Below are 17,472 nucleotides of genomic sequence, written 5' to 3'. Positions count from 1 at the left end.
CAAGTTTTGGATACAACCCAGCAAAAATGCTTTGAATCAGAAGTTGAACCTCTGCACAAGATAGGAGAACAAATACTGGTTTAAAACTGTTGTGGATAGACATGAAATAAGTCGGACAGTTATGCCCCAAGGTCATAGAGGGGAGCTGGGGGAAGGAAATATTTATCACTTGCTTGACTGTTTGCTGCTGCAAAACTTGTTTTTTTTTTTTTTTATTTGAAGGTTAGGTTTCCAGGGACTGAATAGCCCTTTTAGTGGGTAGAACAACAGGCAATTAGTTGCTTGTCTTAAGTGACTTCTTTGAGCTGATGAAAAGTATTAATTTCTTAAACTGTAAACAATACAATTCAAATATCAGATCAGTCTGCTCTCCTGGGCTGATAGGAACTTTACCACATCTTCAAGTTTCCTTTGTAGTGTAATGTAAAGAAAACTACTTTTCTGCTTTCACTTAACTAAATAAAACTGTTAGGAAAAGAAGCTTTACTTTAGGAGATATAAAACTTTCTTCAGTGTTTTCCTCTCAGGTGTTTTGAAAGGTAGTTTTAAGGCTTTATGTGATAAATGAAGGGTTTTCCTTGAAGTGATTTTGCTTTGGGAAACCAGAGGCAAAACTGTTTTTAAACTTTTTAATGTTATGGCCCTGCGAAGTTACTATGGTAACATGGCTTTTTGACAATGTACTAGTGCATGTAAATTTACCTTCAAGTTGTAGTAACAAATTTTGTCTGGAAACGAAAGCCAATAACTCCTGCAGAAAACACTTAGGCTGAAGTGAAGGGCTACGTGCCAGCAGGGAATTTGTGATGGGCCAGAAATTCTGGGTGTTGAGCCTTGTGTGTAGGTCATGTCTCAGAGTTCATGAGAAGTATACGATTGCAGCCAGCAAATACTAGCCTCAAACTTTAATTATTTTGGTGAAGCATTAGTTGAAGAATAAGGGATTTAAACTCATGGCTGTGGGGTAGAAAGCTGCTGCTGAAGTTGATTGTTACTCAGCTTAGCTGATTGCTTGTTGGGTAGGCTTATGAACTGCCTGAAACTCTCAGTCTGTGCCTATGTGTTTACTAGTGTTTCCCTGCAGAACTCTCAGTGTGAGCCATTGTAGCTACATGAGGTTTCTTACCTTCGTGACTGAGTTGGCATGAAAAGCTTTATCTGCACCTGGAATTATCTTAGCTCTATTCTTGTAGTCAATAGCATGTAGTGCAAGAAAGTATCACCTAAAGCTAGATGTTGCCTTGCACTTGAAGTGTGCTATTCATGCCAGTAGATCCAGTTTCCAATGGTGTGCTTTTTTTAACCTCTCTGCTTGGGCCGGTGTTGGCATTTGCAGGATGTTTGTGCTTAGCTTGTCAAAGTTTAGAAATTAGTTGAAAATTGCTTTGACTCATAGAAGTGCTAAAGTTGGAAAGAGGCCTCTGGAGATCATTTAATTCAACGCTTCCCTTTGCAGCACTGTTTCGTGCAAGTTGCCAGCTTAATTCAGAGCATCTCTAAGAGTGGAGACTCTTCTATGCATTCAGGCAGTCTGTCAGTTTTCTAAATATTTTAAAGTCACTGCCATATTAGTATCTTTTCTGTCAGTGTGGTGAGCTAAGATGACCCAGCACAAGATATACCATACTGGAGAAGATGCAAAGATATGTTAATATGACAGGTGGATGGAGGAGAGAGGAACTGGGACTACTCCTTATATCAGAGGTATTATGCCACTTGCTGATCACTGAGGTTCTTGTAATTAAGCAGATGCTTGTGATTGTTTCTTCTGTTATTGATGTGAGATGCTGATGTACTTCATTGTCTGCTTCAAGTGTTCGTCTAAAAATAGTTACACCTAAGTAGTATTTTTAGCTTTACTTTTACAGTACATAATTAAACTGAGTATTTAGTCTTTAACTTGGAAGCATGATCCAGCTCTAGTGGAGTTTTTGCTAATTCCATAAACAAGTCAGGAATGTTTGTTTTCCACATTATGTTGTAAAGTGCAGGAGACTAATCTAGAAGCCCTATCCAGGCTGAATGGTGCTTTGAGCAACCTGGTCTAGTGGGAGATGTCCCCACCTATAGCAGGGGGTTGGAACTAGATTATCTTGAAGGTCACTTCCACCCCAAACCATTCTTTGATTCTAAGCAATTCATGTAGTGTAATTCTGAAGACTGGGGTTGATTACTGCAAAGAAAAATCTAAACTCACCATTTTTCTTAGGTGAGAGAGAAAAGTGAAAGGTTTTCCATAGACTGGGGGAGGAGGGAAATGACCTAGTAAAGGCAGATAAGTCTTCAGTGTCCATTTATACTTACTGTTTCTCCAAGTGCAAGTGTAGTTGCTTGTCAGTGCTTCGTAGCAGCATCAGTCTTGCTGCTAGCTTGTCTTCGATGTCATTTGCTTGCTTGAAATGGACTATTCTGAATAGAAAACCTGTAGGTGTAATGAGTATCCATGCCTCTTTAGGGAGTTGAAAAAATAAAGCTGCAGAAGATCACCTTCTGTGACTTCTCTAAATATCTCTGAATATCACATGTTGTTTCTGCTATTGGACGATGGTACTGGGTTTGATGTACTGTTGATCTGACCACATTGTTTTGTAATCTGTGCAGACTGTTACAGCACAGTTTTTCCTCAAATTTGTATTGAGAATTGCAAAAACAACAGTAGTTCATGAGTTTCTATAAGGTTTTGCTTATTAGTCTTCCAATAGTTTAATAGCCAGCACCTTCTTTAGAATGTATAAGACTTGAGTTGGAGTTTTGTGTGAATAGCATCAATTTAATATAATTCAGAGTGAGACAGCCATTGCAATCAGGCTTCCTCATCCTTCCATGGGTAACATGGAAACTAGCTAGATAAATATTGATGTTCTTGTTTGTTAACTATTTCAGTTTATTAGTTTAATCAATTTGTCAAAAACTCTTCTGTAGCATGTCTTGTTCTCTTCTTTGAGAAGCTGTATTTTTGATATTTGTCTGAGTTCTATGTCTTTAAAGCTGATGACAGCTACTGAGGTAACCAGTTAAATACAATTCCATTGCTTCTAATTAGTCTACCCATTAGTTGAAGGATTTTGTTTTTTTCTAGTTGATGGAAGTGTTTACAAAAGGAGATGGGTAGTACTTTGCCTCAAATTACTTTAAAGTCAGCTTGACATAAGAGGGATTGTTGGGATCTTTAAAGGTTTTATTCTTCATTATGCCTAACTTTATCTCCATTTTTCAGAACTCTACTTTAGGTTACATAAAAGCAAGTCTAAACACTTCTGTATTGTCTTCTTGATGTTGTTAAACCAGTATGGATTTCTCTTCCTGATCTGATAAATTCCTGGTTACAGTAATAAAATGGGAACATTGATGAGAACTTCAATTTGGTTAACTATGGCTTCACAGAAGGTGAAGTGATTTAAGCTTTCAGTTAGGCTAATCTGGACTGTAATTTGCTTTGCTTAAACTGGCAATGAAGAGAGTCTTAGATATGTGAACTTCAGAGTTGTGAAATCTAGGATATTAAGAGCTTTGAAATATTCTATTTAGAGCTGCTTACACTTGGATCTAAATTTAGTTTAAATATTCTGGAATGCAAACATTATCTTAAATGTCTTGTATATTGTTTTCATGTAAGCGGTTGGGTGTGGAAAAGGAAATGAATTTGAAGGAATTAGAACTACTAGTAGCAGTATGTACATTCAGTAGGAATTGAATACTTTGTCATCTTATTTGATTTTTTTTGAATTACATGGATATGAACTGTTTATTTAAGAGAAATGATGTACTTAGAACTACCTTAGGTAGTTTTTCAACTTCCTTAACTGTAGAAGTTGAATCTGACATTAATTCAGCTGCCTTTATTTGGTGCACAAACTACTCCAAGTATTCACGTGGTCATGAAATTGAATTGCTGTGTGTTCAGTGCAGGTTTCTGGTTTATGGAGTCTTCTGACTTCACAGAATCACCCGGCTTGGAAGGGACCTCAAGGATCATGTAGTTCCAACCCCCCTGCCTAGCAGGGCCACCAAACATACACATTTAGATCAGGACTTGAGCCTAAGCATGTTGCTTCACTGTTTTAGTTGAAAGGTAACACGTACACAGCTTGGAAGTCTGGAATAGATTAATCTTGGAGAAATACCTTACTATCACTTTTCTGGCAACTAACTTGCCGAACACGTGACAGTCCTTAAAAAAAACTAAACATAATGCTGCTGATGGCAGCACTTGAAGATACTTTTTTAAGAAGTGTTTTCTGTACTGAGTTAAACTTTGGCTGTCATACTGTGTGATGCTCAGATGGTTGTGCTATGAATGGCTTCTCAAAAACTTGTAAAGGCTGGATGAACTATACTGCAATTCAGATTTGAATATCCAATTAAATAAGCCTTTGACAAAAATAGTTTAGCTGATGATTAATTGAGCTTATTGTCTGTATCAACTGGTAATAGTCATTTGCTATATACTGTAGAAGATAAAAAAAAAAACTTAAGAAACTGGATGTTAGTCAGAATTACAGAAGATGTACATTTTATGTTATGAAACTGTTTCCTGACAAGTCCCTTCTTTTCTGAAGACTAAGTAAAAACAAATACATGATAGTTATTAAATAGGGGTCAGTCTCTAAACAACAGCAGTTCAAACTCAAAGGTATTTAAGCTTAGTGTCAGAAGCCTGGGCTGCAAATGCTGCTGATGGTGTTTCTAGGCAGTACTGGTGTTTGCTGTAATGGTAGCCTTATTTCACTTTGTTCATAGGTAATTCTTTTAGGTATGAATCTTTCTTGATCACCTTGAAAGAAACCTGGATAAGTTCAGTTGAGTGAGTTGTGGCCGTATCATATATATACATAAATTATACTGAAGTTAATAAAATAAATGTAAACTTACAAGCAGGATGTTTTCTGTGCTTGCAGTGACCTCTGTAGGATGATTATTTTGATATTTAATGATGATTGTAAATTCAAGCAGTTACTGGCACAGTGCAGCTTGTACTTCGTATAAAGAAAAAAGATTTTTAATTTGTGAGGCTTGGTTCCTGAAGGCAGTCACAATATTGAAGCACTTTGTGTACTGCTCTAGAACATCTGTGAATGTTTTCAGGTATTTAGAACTGAATTTTGTTGTTGATGGATGTGAAGATTTGTGAACAAACCAAAAGCTTTGTTACTTGGTATACTTGGGTGCTCTGAATCTAGAAGATCTGTAGAATCTGTATGTCTCATCTGTAAGGTGAGAAGCCACAAAATTAAGTTAGTACAGAAGACAACATATAATTGTTATTCTTAGCTCTTCCCTACTGTGGTAATTCTATACATCACCTGCATGCAGGAGAGTGATTTCTTTTAGTCGCTTTGTAATTGCTGCATTGAAGATCAATCTGGAATGGTTAGCCTAAAGAGTTAACTGTGAAAATACTTTGGGTTAATAAAGCAGCAGTAATTTGCAGGCCAGACATTTAAATTTAACTTTTCAGCATTTGAAACTGAGCTCTAGAATAAGAAAGCGGTCTTTTTATTTTTTTTTTCTTTGGGTAACTATGCAGTGAATGAAGTGTCAATCTGACTTTGTATTTTTACTAAAATCTTTCTCATAGCCTTATACTCCATCATATTGTTCTGCGTCTTTCTGTGGATACCATTTGTTTATTTCTATTATGAGGAGAAGGAAGAAGATGATGGCAACACATGCTCAGTAAGTTGTCTATAGCAAAGCATTATGGGGCAAGGGAAGTTAAAAATGTACCAAAAAGATAAAAAAAAAAAAAAAAAAATTAATTTCTGGAAATATCTTTGAATGGGTTGTGACAAGGATTATACTGCTTCTAGGGTAGAACTAAATCTGGGTATGTTGTTGCATTTTGTGGATGTAGATAGTAGTAATTTAATTTAAGCTTGTAGTTGGTGATACCAGTATAATACATGGAAGATTTTTGCCGTGGATGATAATCCAAGGAGCACAAATGCGTGCCATAAGCTGTTATCTCATAAATTAAAGCAAGCATTTACTTAATCTTTTAATCAATAATCATGGTCACTTTCAAGTGCATTCATTTCATTTAACATGTGGGAAGGCTTGTAATTGTGGTCATAATAAGCAACAATGTGAAATATCATTAGTAAGAGTTTACTGAGTTTATTATTTTGAACAAGTTCACTATGGCTTCTGGCCAAGTTTGAGATGGAAGCATGATTCAATGTCATTGTTCACGGTACTCAAGTTACAAGCCTATTCAAGAATGTAGTTCCAAGTCCAAGTAATATACTTAATTGTTTTGAATTTCTTTTGTAAGTCACCTGTAGTGTTATGTCTTGTAATTACTGGTGGGTAAATTCCTTTGGATTTATTTGATGTTAATATATTAACTTTCTTTGTAATATACAGCAGGTTAAAACTGCGCTCAAATATACTCTGGGATTTATCACAGTTTGTGCAGTTCTTCTCTTAATTGGGTAAGTATGTATTATATAGTAACAGGTGATGTAATAGAACCCTAAATTAAACTTCTTTCTGTGGAAGATTAAAAGAGTAGATTGTAATGCACTCAACCTTATAATCAATATGTATGTTATCTCTATTAGGAATTAAATACTGTGTTGTGCATCTGAAATGCAGGAGTGGAACTAGAAGCTAAAGTTATTTTTTTCCTCAATTGTGGAGGTACTTAGACTTCCAAGTTCTGCCTTCTTGTGCAGTATAAGCATATCTCGAGCATGATGGCTGCAACTTTCATTTACAACTGTATTGACATCTTAATGTACAACAGGGGGCAAAAGATATGTGCTTTTAGTGTTTACTGTCTTCATGACCAAATGCTTTCCTGGATGTCCCAAATGAGCTTTTTAAGAATATGGGTAGCAGTCTCCCATATGGAAGTGCTCTGTGAAAAAACATAAATATAGTGTGGAGTTGTGCTTGACATAATTATTCTTTGTACAATGAAGGTTTTATTAGCATTTGTTTAAGATGTAGTCACGATGGAATATTTGTTAAAGTGATCTGTATTGAAGTACTAAAATATGAGCTGGAAACAAGTCACTGCTCTTTATTACATGCTGTCTTATTTGAGAATTGTTTTTAGTTTGGGAAAAAACTTTGAATGAAGTTTCCAAGAATTTTAGTGCTCTTTCAGTTGAGGGTAAGTTATCGACTATTATGAAAGGTGATGGAGAGGAGGTTCATCTAACTTAACCGAAGTCTAAAAATATTACTAAGTGCTCTGACAAAAGCTGTTTCTTTCATCATGTGCTTTTACTACAGGTGTACTTATAGGAACTTCTGCAGTATTTTATTACACAATGTAGCTTGCTTTATTATACACTGTACCTGTAGTAGGGCTGTCCAGTCTATGAATTTTTGGAGTCTGTAAGTAGGTTTGTTCATTTCAAGTAAGTTGGAACTTGGTTCTTTATGTCCTAATTATCCTCTGCTCTTCTGCTTGTCCCTCTTAAAATATGCAGAATTTGTAAGCTACTGTGACTTCTGTAACCCTCTTCTGGTGCTGTGCTATGTAACAGTGAGCTTGTCTGCAAATTAATCACAGCCAAGCACTATAGCTTTAAGCTAGTTAATGAAAAAATGCTTCTCAAAAAATTTGGATTCAGAATAGGCACTGATCTAAATCTGTTGCAGGGAAGCAGAACTCCTTTAGATACCAGCATGGAATGTAGAATTTCTGGTTTGTAATCAAAAGGTTTTTTTGCTTTCACGAAAAGAGGGTGCACACTTTTTAAGTTAATTAGGTAAGGATACCATCCTAATGCCCTGGCAGTGGTTAAGAACCTGTATTACTTGTTTTGCAGCAACATCCTATTATTGACTTTAAAGGAAGGTTTAAGGCTGAGCAGCTCAGTTTTGGAAATGAATAAAAACTGTACTGAGGAAAAATGTGAACTTCAGTCCCATTACATAATAATTTTGGGTGTTTGTAATCTGAACGTTTTATGTGCATTTTGCTATGAAGGAGTCTTGGAGTTGGTTCACTGCCTGCTCAGCAAGGGCAAAGAGCAGTGTAAGAAGTCCCAGTGCCTCTGGAATGAGCTAAAATTGTATTGGAGCTGAAGCCTCGGCATGAGAGGCTTTATTTAATGTGGGACTGAAAACAATCTGAAACAAACTGGTGATAGCATGAGAGTTTTTTTTCACTGGTTTTAAGAGGTAAGCATGTGGTTAGAATCAGATCAACATTAAAGCAGATTGGAATCTTATGTATGGGATTTAATGTTAGGAGGCAAAGCTTAGTGGACTAGGATACGCTTTTGTATAGGTGCAGTAGCAAGAGGTGCTGCAGTATTTCCTGTTAACTTGCTAGTAAAATAAACTTATAGTCTGTATTGTTCTTGTGCTCATTTGGTTAGTGGCTTTTAAGAGAACAGAAGTTTTCTTGATTGATTTAACAAATTGTCTGTATTATTAAAGATCTATATGTAGCTTGTCTCTATTAAAGACAGATGTCAAGTGAAGACCTTCTCTTTCCTGTTGAGAGTTATTCAAAGAAACCATAAAAGCTGGATTAAGCCTGAAGTTTAAGAGTAGCTTAGTCTTGGATAATTACCTTCACTAGAGATCTATGTCTTTGTTTTTAAAAATGTTCTGTTTCAGATAATCCTTGTTCTGATCTAAGTTGGTGTCACTCAGTGAGGATTCCTGTATCTGAATTGTTAAATGAATATCTGTATTCTAACTGTAGCATCTTGTTATGAAACATCTTACTGTGGCAATGATGTGCGTATCTGAAGTAGCACTCGGTGCATAATTTGCAGCATATCACTGAAAGAAAAGCACAAGGAAACAAATTTACTGGGATACTCAGAACTAAACTTACTTGTAATGCCCTTCGTGTCTTATATTTGTCTGCTTTTAAAATATATAGCTTATCCCTGGAAGTGTTCATGGCTAGATTGGTTGGAGCTGTGGGTGGCAACCCTGCACCTGACAGTGGTCTTAAAACTGGATGATCTTTAAGGTCCTTTCCAACCAAAGCTGTTCTATGATATCATGTGCTGGAAGGCAGAGAGCTTGAGATACTACAATTGATGTTAAGGCATGTCTATACAGCAGCCTCTTTTGAATTAAAGTATTTGAGTCTAATGAATATTTCAGTCTAAAAATAGTTTCCTTGACTATCAGTGTTCAACATGAAACTTGTTACAGTAGCTTTCTGTAAGTTAATACTTTCTGAAAATTTAAAGAAATAGAATTATGTAGGTTGCAGCAGAACTCTTTAGGAAAATAGTTTAAAACTCCTTTGTTTGAAATTGGCTTGCTAGAAATAACACCTAGTGGTGATCTTTGATTTAAGGATCAAAAAAGACCTCTTTATACCTGTGTGATGCTAGATCTGCCAAATGTTAATAGTTTTAAATCACTTCTGTTCTACAGCCTATTCCTTGATTATAATATTCTCAACATGTTTTATGTTTTGAAAACTTCTTTTGTGCCTGGAATGCCAAGTGTAATACAACACCGAGCAGTTCTGTTCAGTTGCATTAGCAGAGTTCTCAGTTACACCTGTGCAACTGTGTATTGGCACTTGTACTCTATTACCTCACTGTCAGTGGAGTGTTGTAATGTGCTGGTGGTAGTTCAGTAGTTATTAGCATATTACTGTCTTGTTCTGTTGATAGCTACTATGATCCATTAACCATTTATGTAACATAGCAAAATAGTTAAGACTTCTCTTCAGTTTTTCTTGCTTAATGTTTGTGAAAAATTAGCCTGAATTGCTCTGTACTACATTGGTGTAATGCACGAGCTGTGACTTAGAATTCCTTTGGGACTAGAATAGAATCAGGTCTGTAGACAGCTAGGCATGTTAACTGGTCCTTGCTTTTGCTGTGACTTGTGAAGCTAGAGCCCAGAAGTCCAAGTGGGATTGTCTTCTGGCTGGTTGGCTACTAATTGAGGGACTCTGTTCAGAATAAAAGCAGATTCCTGCTTATTTGGGACTGAAGTGTGTGAATTTCTTGCTACTGCATTCTGTAGTGAGGCCTCTATTGCTGTATGGAACTTGAGAAGGGGTAGAGTTATAGACATTTATCTCCTTGTCAGGATTTACCTGGATCTTCATTGCGGAGTCTCTAATATGGGTTACTATGGATTCTACTCTGCTTATTAACTTTTGACTTTCAGGTTTGTAGATAGCAAACAAGAAATGGAATGCAGGAGCATTGTTGTGGTGGTAATAGAAAAACACAGACAGGAAGTTTCTTTAAATACTTGGTGTGGGAGTCTTGAATTTGATTCTAGAATTCATAAATGGGGGGTTATAAGATAAATTGTTTCGGTGATGCTTATTTTTAAAAAATACAAATAGGCTAAAGAAGGTGAGTAGATCAGATTAATGTACCTCTTAATGATGTTTGAGTGTAGGATCCTTTCCTCACTTAGGAATGGTAAATGGAAAATAATTTGTACATTGACCTCATACCTGACTGTGCACATGATCTCTGATCTAAACTAACTGTATGTGTGGAATGTGAATTAAGTGAAGTATTGCCTTTAGAATTTGTTAAACTTAATCTTAAAACAATTTTTCTGCAGGGTTAAATGTATTTCCATTTTCTGAAGCTGGAAGTAAATATTAATATTTGCCTTGCTAGGATAAATAAGACTCTCTCTTGTTCTAGTGCTTTTGTTCCTTTGGATATTCCCAACAAGAAGAATTCCACAGAATGGGAGAAAGTGAAGCTGCTTTTTGAAGAATTTGGAAGCAGCCGTAAGTCTGAGATGATTTGTCCTGAACTTTGCTTTACTTGCTACCAGTTTATTCTGGAATGCTTGCCATTCACTGAACAAAAAGTAACTTTTCTGATGGTGACTATTTTCTAATTTGTGTCTATCTGTTCCCTTATGGTTATTCTTCATGGTAAAAATGTTCTAATTCAGACGAAAATAATCAGAACAGTTCAAGTATGTAGTGGGGGATTACTAGTGTCAGCTTTCATTACTGTCCTTTCTTTTTAAGGGTTTTAATACTGTCTCCTATGATATTTCACTGTGGAGGGACTTGGTGGGGTTGGGAAGTAGTACTTTCTTTCCATAGAGTTCTCACTCATCACAGCTACAAGTGTTACTTGGGTACCTTACAATCAATGAGCTTCAGTTCAGTCAGTGTGTATCTTGTGATATAGTAATCTTTAGTTGGTTAATTGAGATATAGTTGGTCACATTAAGAGTGAGAATATTTCACAGATAAGAGTCTTATGGATCTCATGGTTTTTTTTTCTCTTCTTCTAGTGTTAACCTTCTCTAAAAATTGCATTAGAATTGCAGTAGTTCAGTTGGAAGAGACCTGTCAAGATCATTAAGCCCAACTGCCTCGCCTCTTCAGGGCTAACCAAATGATAAAGTATATTAAGATGATTATTCAGATGCCTCTTGAATACAGCCATGGGACATCAGTCACCTCACTAGGAAGACTATTCCAGTGTTCAAGCACTTCAATGATAAAAAACTTTCTTTATATCTAGTCTGAACCTTCCTTGGTTTACTGTTGATGACAGTATGAGTGGGAACTGCACAATTCCAAGGATCATCAGTTCCTTGTCTGTTTCCTTTTCATGCTTGATTTTGGCCAGGGGCTCCATGTTCATCCACACAGGCTTCCTGGCACACCTGCCTGACTTGCTTCTTGTTCAGGTGGACTGTTCTTGAGCTCAAAGAAGATAATCTTTGAATATCAACCAGCTTTCTTGGGACCTTCTTCCCTCTAGGGCCTAAAATTTGCTCCCCTGAAGTATAGAATTATGATCTTGCTCTTTGCTTTACTTTCCTCAGGATCCTCAGCTTTTCTGTCTCATGGTCACTGCAGCCAAGGCTGCCTTCAGTCTTTGTATCACCAGTGAATTCTTTCTTTTCTCAGTATGAGACTTAACAAAGCACTGTTCTTCCTCCCTCATTCAAGTAAGGAGGCTGTCACTGATGCTTTCCAGAAGCCTCCTTAACACCTGCTAGAGAAATAACACGTGTTTGAAGTCTGCTATGATGACCTGCACCTGTGAATGTGAGGCTACTTACAGTATGTCCATGACATGCTAATTCTGATGAATGGTCTTGTCATCTGTAGCTGTCTCCAAAGCAAAACTTAACTGTTTTTAAAACTGAGATGGAAAGGAAATGCTAAGACCAATGTAAGGAATATGGAGTACTGATGTATGCTGGTGTGAAAGTAAAACCTCAGTGGTTTTTTTTTTTTTTTTTTCTTTTAGACATAAGGAAGAACTTTTTCTCTCTGAGAGTGGTCAGGCACTGGAATGGCTGCCCAGGGAGGTGGTGGAGTCACGGTCCCTGGCAGTGTTCAAGAGGCATCTGGATGACATGCTGTGTTATATGGTTTAGTGCTAGTGGCGGCAATGGTGATGAGGAGACAGTTGGACTGGATGATCTTGTAGGTTGTTTCCAACCTTGTGATTCTATGATTTTCATACAAAGTGAAGCTGTCTTTAGAAAACTGCTTCTCTCTGAAATAGATATATTCAGAGCCTCTGTTTCCCAGTGAAGGGTCTTAAAGTTGTCATGAACAGAACCTGTCTTCTTGATAAAGTGTATTTTGAAGTAAAAGGGTCTTAATAATTACAGATTTAAGGTATTGTCACCTTGCTGTACTCTTATGGAAATACTTAGGTAAAATCATGCTTTGAGTGAAGTTTGTGCTTTTTCATCTAGAACCAATAAATATTTGTTACTGATTCTGCAAGAAAGCTTTTTATTTATTCAGTGCAATATCTAATTCAATCAACTTTACCTTAAGAACAGTTAAGAGCTTTCATTGAGAAAGCAGTACACCATTTATGTTTCTTGAATGCAGTAGAAATGGGTAACAATGAGCTGGTAGAGAGTATTGAATCTGAGCTTTCTGCCTACAAAAACTGAACCTACCTCCTGCTTTACAAGATTGAATTGGTTCTCCTGTTATTGATAAGGAGTCTAAGTTCTGTTTCTGCGTGTCTTGTGCTCTCCTTTTTATTTTAGGTATTTTGGGTATTTTATATGCAGAAGATGTGTAGGAGTATCTTTTTTTTTTCTTTTATTTCAAGTACTTGTCTGTAGACCAAGTAAAGTCTTGAAACAGCAGTAATTGAGAGTACAAAACTGTCAGTTGCTCTATTGCTGCCTCAGTAGTACTACTTTGCGCACACGTTAATTTCTTTGCAAGCTTTGGAATGTTTTCTAATTTTTGAGCTACTGATTCCATAGCAGGAATAAAATGACAAAAGTTTCACTTTAGGAGACACTTTAGTTTGCTGGAGCTGATTCTAGTGTGCTGCATGCACTCCTAAACTCGTGTATCTACTGTATACCTCACCCGACAGTCATCTGTTACTGCTTATGTAAATGTAGCTGTTGGATGGGTCTGAAGATTCATAATACTTAACAGCGTTCCTTACAGGGTTGTTGATAATGAGCTCTATTATAAGCTGTTCACACAAATGCAAGGGGTAGGGAGGACAAGTCCACTGTTTTGTCATAAATTTTCCATTTGTCTTTTCCATTGTGATTTTATTTCTCTTTCTGAAGCAAGAGAAGTATTCTGACAGTACAGAATGAAATACTGTTGCAACCATCTTAAACAGTTTTTAGGAACTTGTTGAGCTCAAGATAAAAGCTAACTTCTCTATGCCACCTTGACATCAGTTAAATTTTCAGTTCTGTAGCTGTTTTTGCTTTGGAAGTATAGAATTAATGTTTATTTCTGGCATGCACACAAAGATGCTTGATTGTGATGTGCAAGTCTGGATTTGGTTTCTGACTCTACTAGCATTTTCCTATGACTAATGTTCTTGGATTAAGCAACAGTTGAGTCTGAGGGGCCTGAGATCTCAGAACACATCTACTTCAATCTTCTGCTGGAAGCAGGAAGTTGCAAGTTCACATTGGGCTGCTCAGTGCTTTGTTAGCTAGCTTTTTTTAAAATTCCAAAGGATGGAAGCTCTTTCAGTTCTTGGTAGAAAAAACTTTATTATCAAGCGTGAGTATACACACTGTCAACATTCAAAGAGTTTGTTAAGAATGAGTTTGGTACCATTTCTTTCCTTATGCCTTCTAATTTTTTGCGTGATAGCAAGGCAGTAGCAGCTCTTTGGTTCTGTGACTCTTTTCCAGTTTGTATCTGGATGTATGTGGTCTGAGCCAAGCTGAGGCCAGCAATCTGACTTGTTTGGTTACTTGAGGGAGCCGTGCTTGACTGATTCTTTGAATAACGTTTTGTTATGAGAAAGAGGGGATAACAAATTTGAGATGAACCATCCAGGATGCATGCTTGCATTGTGGAAAGCTGTCACAATACTCTATGAATGCTAGAAAAAAGTTTTGGATGGAGGTATTCAGATGGTGAGAGCAAGTTCATCAGTGACTATTTAACCATTTACTGAATGTGTTATGTTCAAGCTTCTAGTGAAGGAGGGATTGCTGTCCTGCTTCTTGCAGTAGTGGAGAAAGAGCAAAAAGCTATGCTAGGTGAAATTCCTGTCTGAGTTAATACCTGGAAGCTACAGTTTTCTTGTTTTGCTTTTCTTGTTATGAACTGAAATGTCAAGAAATCACAGGAAAAGTTCTACCTTCTATTGTAGGAAATTACAGCAGGTGTGTTTTTGTTTTTGTTTTGCAGATGGCTTGACTGCTCTTTCATTTTCTATTAGTTCCTTGACTGTGATTGGAATGTTGGCAGCTATCACTTACACAGTAAGTTATCGTGGAAACATATCAAGTCTTTATATTAACAATGCTTGCTACTGTCATGGACCACGTTCCTTTGGAAATCCATTGTTGTGCCAAGTAGTTTGAGCAGTATCTTCTAGCTGTCTTTGTCACTGTTTGAAATTTTGTGGAATAACTTGATGTGCAATGAAAAATCGGAAACTTTTCTTAAGTCACTGAATATCAGCCAGTTTTTAGTATTACGGTATTAAATTGTAATCAAGATGAAACTTTGTAAGTGTGAGGTTTTCAAAGCCTAATATTAACTGCAAATGCTGGTATGAATTCATTGCTTTCTTGATAGATGTTAATCTTTTAAGTATGCGCTTGCTAAAACAGTTCTTTCATTGCAGCTTGACTAATAACATAATAGAACCACATAGTTTTCCTAGTGAATTCTAAGTGGCTCAGTAACAATAGCTCAGAATAAAATTATTCAATTATCTTGAAGTGCTGCTAGTCCACAAGATGTTCTGTGGCAGCTTGTCAGGTGAGTGAACAAATCTATTGCAGAATAAGGATAAAGGAGTGCTATTCATGATTAAGTAACTGGATAACAGGGTGAAGTGCTTGCTAAATACTATCTTTTGACTTCTAAATAAGTCTAAATTTAGTAAAAAAAAAAAATCATCCGCATGTTTTGTTTTCTTTGTATTCATGATGTTCAGCTGACATAAGTTACGGCAGGAGCATGGGAGTCCATTCAGTATAGTGGTGTGACTGTCAGAACACTGACAGCTCAGTTATGATCAGGCTCTATGCAGTAGGTAGGAAAGCAATTTGGTTGACCAACTAACAGTAGTGCCTAAGGTGAGCTGAGTTGCTCTTAGTTCTTGAAGTGCTTACTTTGAACTGATTCATGCACCTAATTAAGCCTTTTTGTGACTGACATAGACCACTAAATGATTCAGATGAACTTGCTAACATCTAGATAATGTGCTGGTCAAAAAAGTCCTAGATCCTTGCTTAGCCTGTAATAATGTGTCAGATTTTGACTTTATTTCCCTTAATTACGGAAGGAAAGATTAATCTCTTGTGCTCTATGCTAATGTAACTCAACATTTAGACTCTTTGACCTTCAGGAAACTGAACTTAAGAATGAGCTTGTCACTTGGGAGAATATCTTCAGTGTTCTGCTTCATTTGTGTACCCAAGTGAGGGTTTATTAAATGTTGATGACATCAGTAAGCATCTGAAGTGCAAGGCTATTTAGTTTTAAAGAAGCTTATTATTGGCTGAAGCATATACAATGTTTTGATAAGTAACATTTGAAGGCTTTTGAGTTTATTGCTAGTATTTCTACTTAGTTTCTTTCTTACTGTGTCACTGATGTGGATTTATTTCCAGTTTTTAGACTCTGCTTAGCTGTATTTCATGTGCTTCTGCCCTCAAGGTGAACTGAACCTGGAAATGTGAATTCTGCTTAATGTTCAGTATCTCCAGTGTGCTATGCTGTCTGTGTAGGTTTTCAAATGATGACAAAAACTTGTCCTTAAGGCTGTTGCCTAATTTTACTGTGATTAGGACTTGTAGAAATACCGATTAATACATGAAGTTAAACATCAAACATGATAAATAGCTGCCTTTAATAATCTAATTACTGAATTTTTAAATTAGTTTACCTTAAACTTTGAGCTATGTGCACAAATATTTGGAGCACAGACTAATTGATTTTGCTTGTAACTACTGTATTAGACTCCTAAACCATCACTTTTTTCTGCAGCAAGGATTATGACGTGATGGGAGAAGTGAAGGAACTCTTTTAAAAAGGCTTAGAGATGAGCTTACACAGTCTACTATTTTCAAGAGTGCTGTTTATCATTTCTTGAAGGCAATCATAGAATCGAATGCAGAGACAGTGAATTAATTTTGATACGTGAGTGAACTGAAGTGTAAATGCATCATTTTCAGTGAAAGTACCTAATAAAGTCCATGTTGTCAGAGTTGGAGTAGGAAATGTTTTTTGTGCTCTTCATAGCACTTTGCTCACAGGTAGTTATGGTAACAGAGTGACAATACTGTACTAAGGCCATTCTTTGGACAACTGGAGCAATGGTCTCAGTGACATCTGGGTGTGATGTGTCTAGAATTAGATTTATGTTGTGGGCTGTGTTTTTCCCAGTGAAAGGACTTAATATAAAATTCAATTTAGTGGAAAATTTGTGTGCTGTTATAATTTCCCGAGCCTCAGAGAGGCTAATAAGAGAATATCATCTTACCCTATACCACTTTGGATTACTCCAGACACTACGATTGGAAAGAAAAGTATAATTCTGAAAAGAATAACTGTTCTTGCTGACTACCTAGATCAGTATTTTATATGGTATGTTTAAGTTAGGGTCTTCTGTTAACATTGTGTTAAATAAATAACGTCTAGATTTAAAGAACATCAGTACTCAGTCAAGTCTATGATGTGGCATTCTGTAATGCCTGCCTGTGATTTTAGACATCTAACAAATGGCTAGTTGAATACCTGTATTTTTGTGCAGGCTATTTATTACATTTCCTGGAGATGGCAGGCCTTCATGGTTAGTCAAACTACTCCTTTGTATAATAGATGGTAGATTCTAAAGTCCAAAAGGAATATCCCCTTCTGTAAAGGGAGCAGAAGAACAAAGATGCTTACATAACTTGGTGCAGATGTTTAGCAGATGATGTGAGAAGGATGGAGAATAAGTGAGAACATAAGGGAACTCTGCTACCATGTATTTCTAAACAGAAGTGATCTTAGATGTTTTGTTCATCCTCATTAAGAGTCGAAGCTCTGCAAATACAGGTAGAAGTTATTGTTCC

The 17,472-nt window shown here is 36.6% G+C and overlaps 1 protein-coding gene across 1 annotated transcript in view; it reads left to right on the top strand.

Moving 5' to 3' along the window:
* Positions 1-17,472, top strand: part of LMBRD1 (LMBR1 domain containing 1) — a 67,408-nt gene that overhangs the window by 11,114 nt on the left and 38,822 nt on the right. Inside the window, exons 4-7 of the mRNA XM_042812087.1 lie at positions 5,579-5,676; positions 6,367-6,434; positions 10,611-10,699; positions 14,591-14,664. Of these exons, the coding sequence (XP_042668021.1) occupies positions 5,579-5,676; positions 6,367-6,434; positions 10,611-10,699; positions 14,591-14,664 (329 nt within the window). The remainder of the gene's footprint in view (positions 1-5,578; positions 5,677-6,366; positions 6,435-10,610; positions 10,700-14,590; positions 14,665-17,472) is intronic.

Source organism: Centrocercus urophasianus, unplaced genomic scaffold (assembly GCF_019232065.1).
Source record: "Centrocercus urophasianus isolate 14NV4802_14NV808 unplaced genomic scaffold, USGS_Curo_1.0 seq_10, whole genome shotgun sequence".
NCBI classification, from domain to species: Eukaryota; Metazoa; Chordata; class Aves; order Galliformes; family Phasianidae; genus Centrocercus; species Centrocercus urophasianus.
Note: the sequence above shows the minus strand (reverse complement) of the source record. Positions and strands in the feature narration are given on the sequence as shown.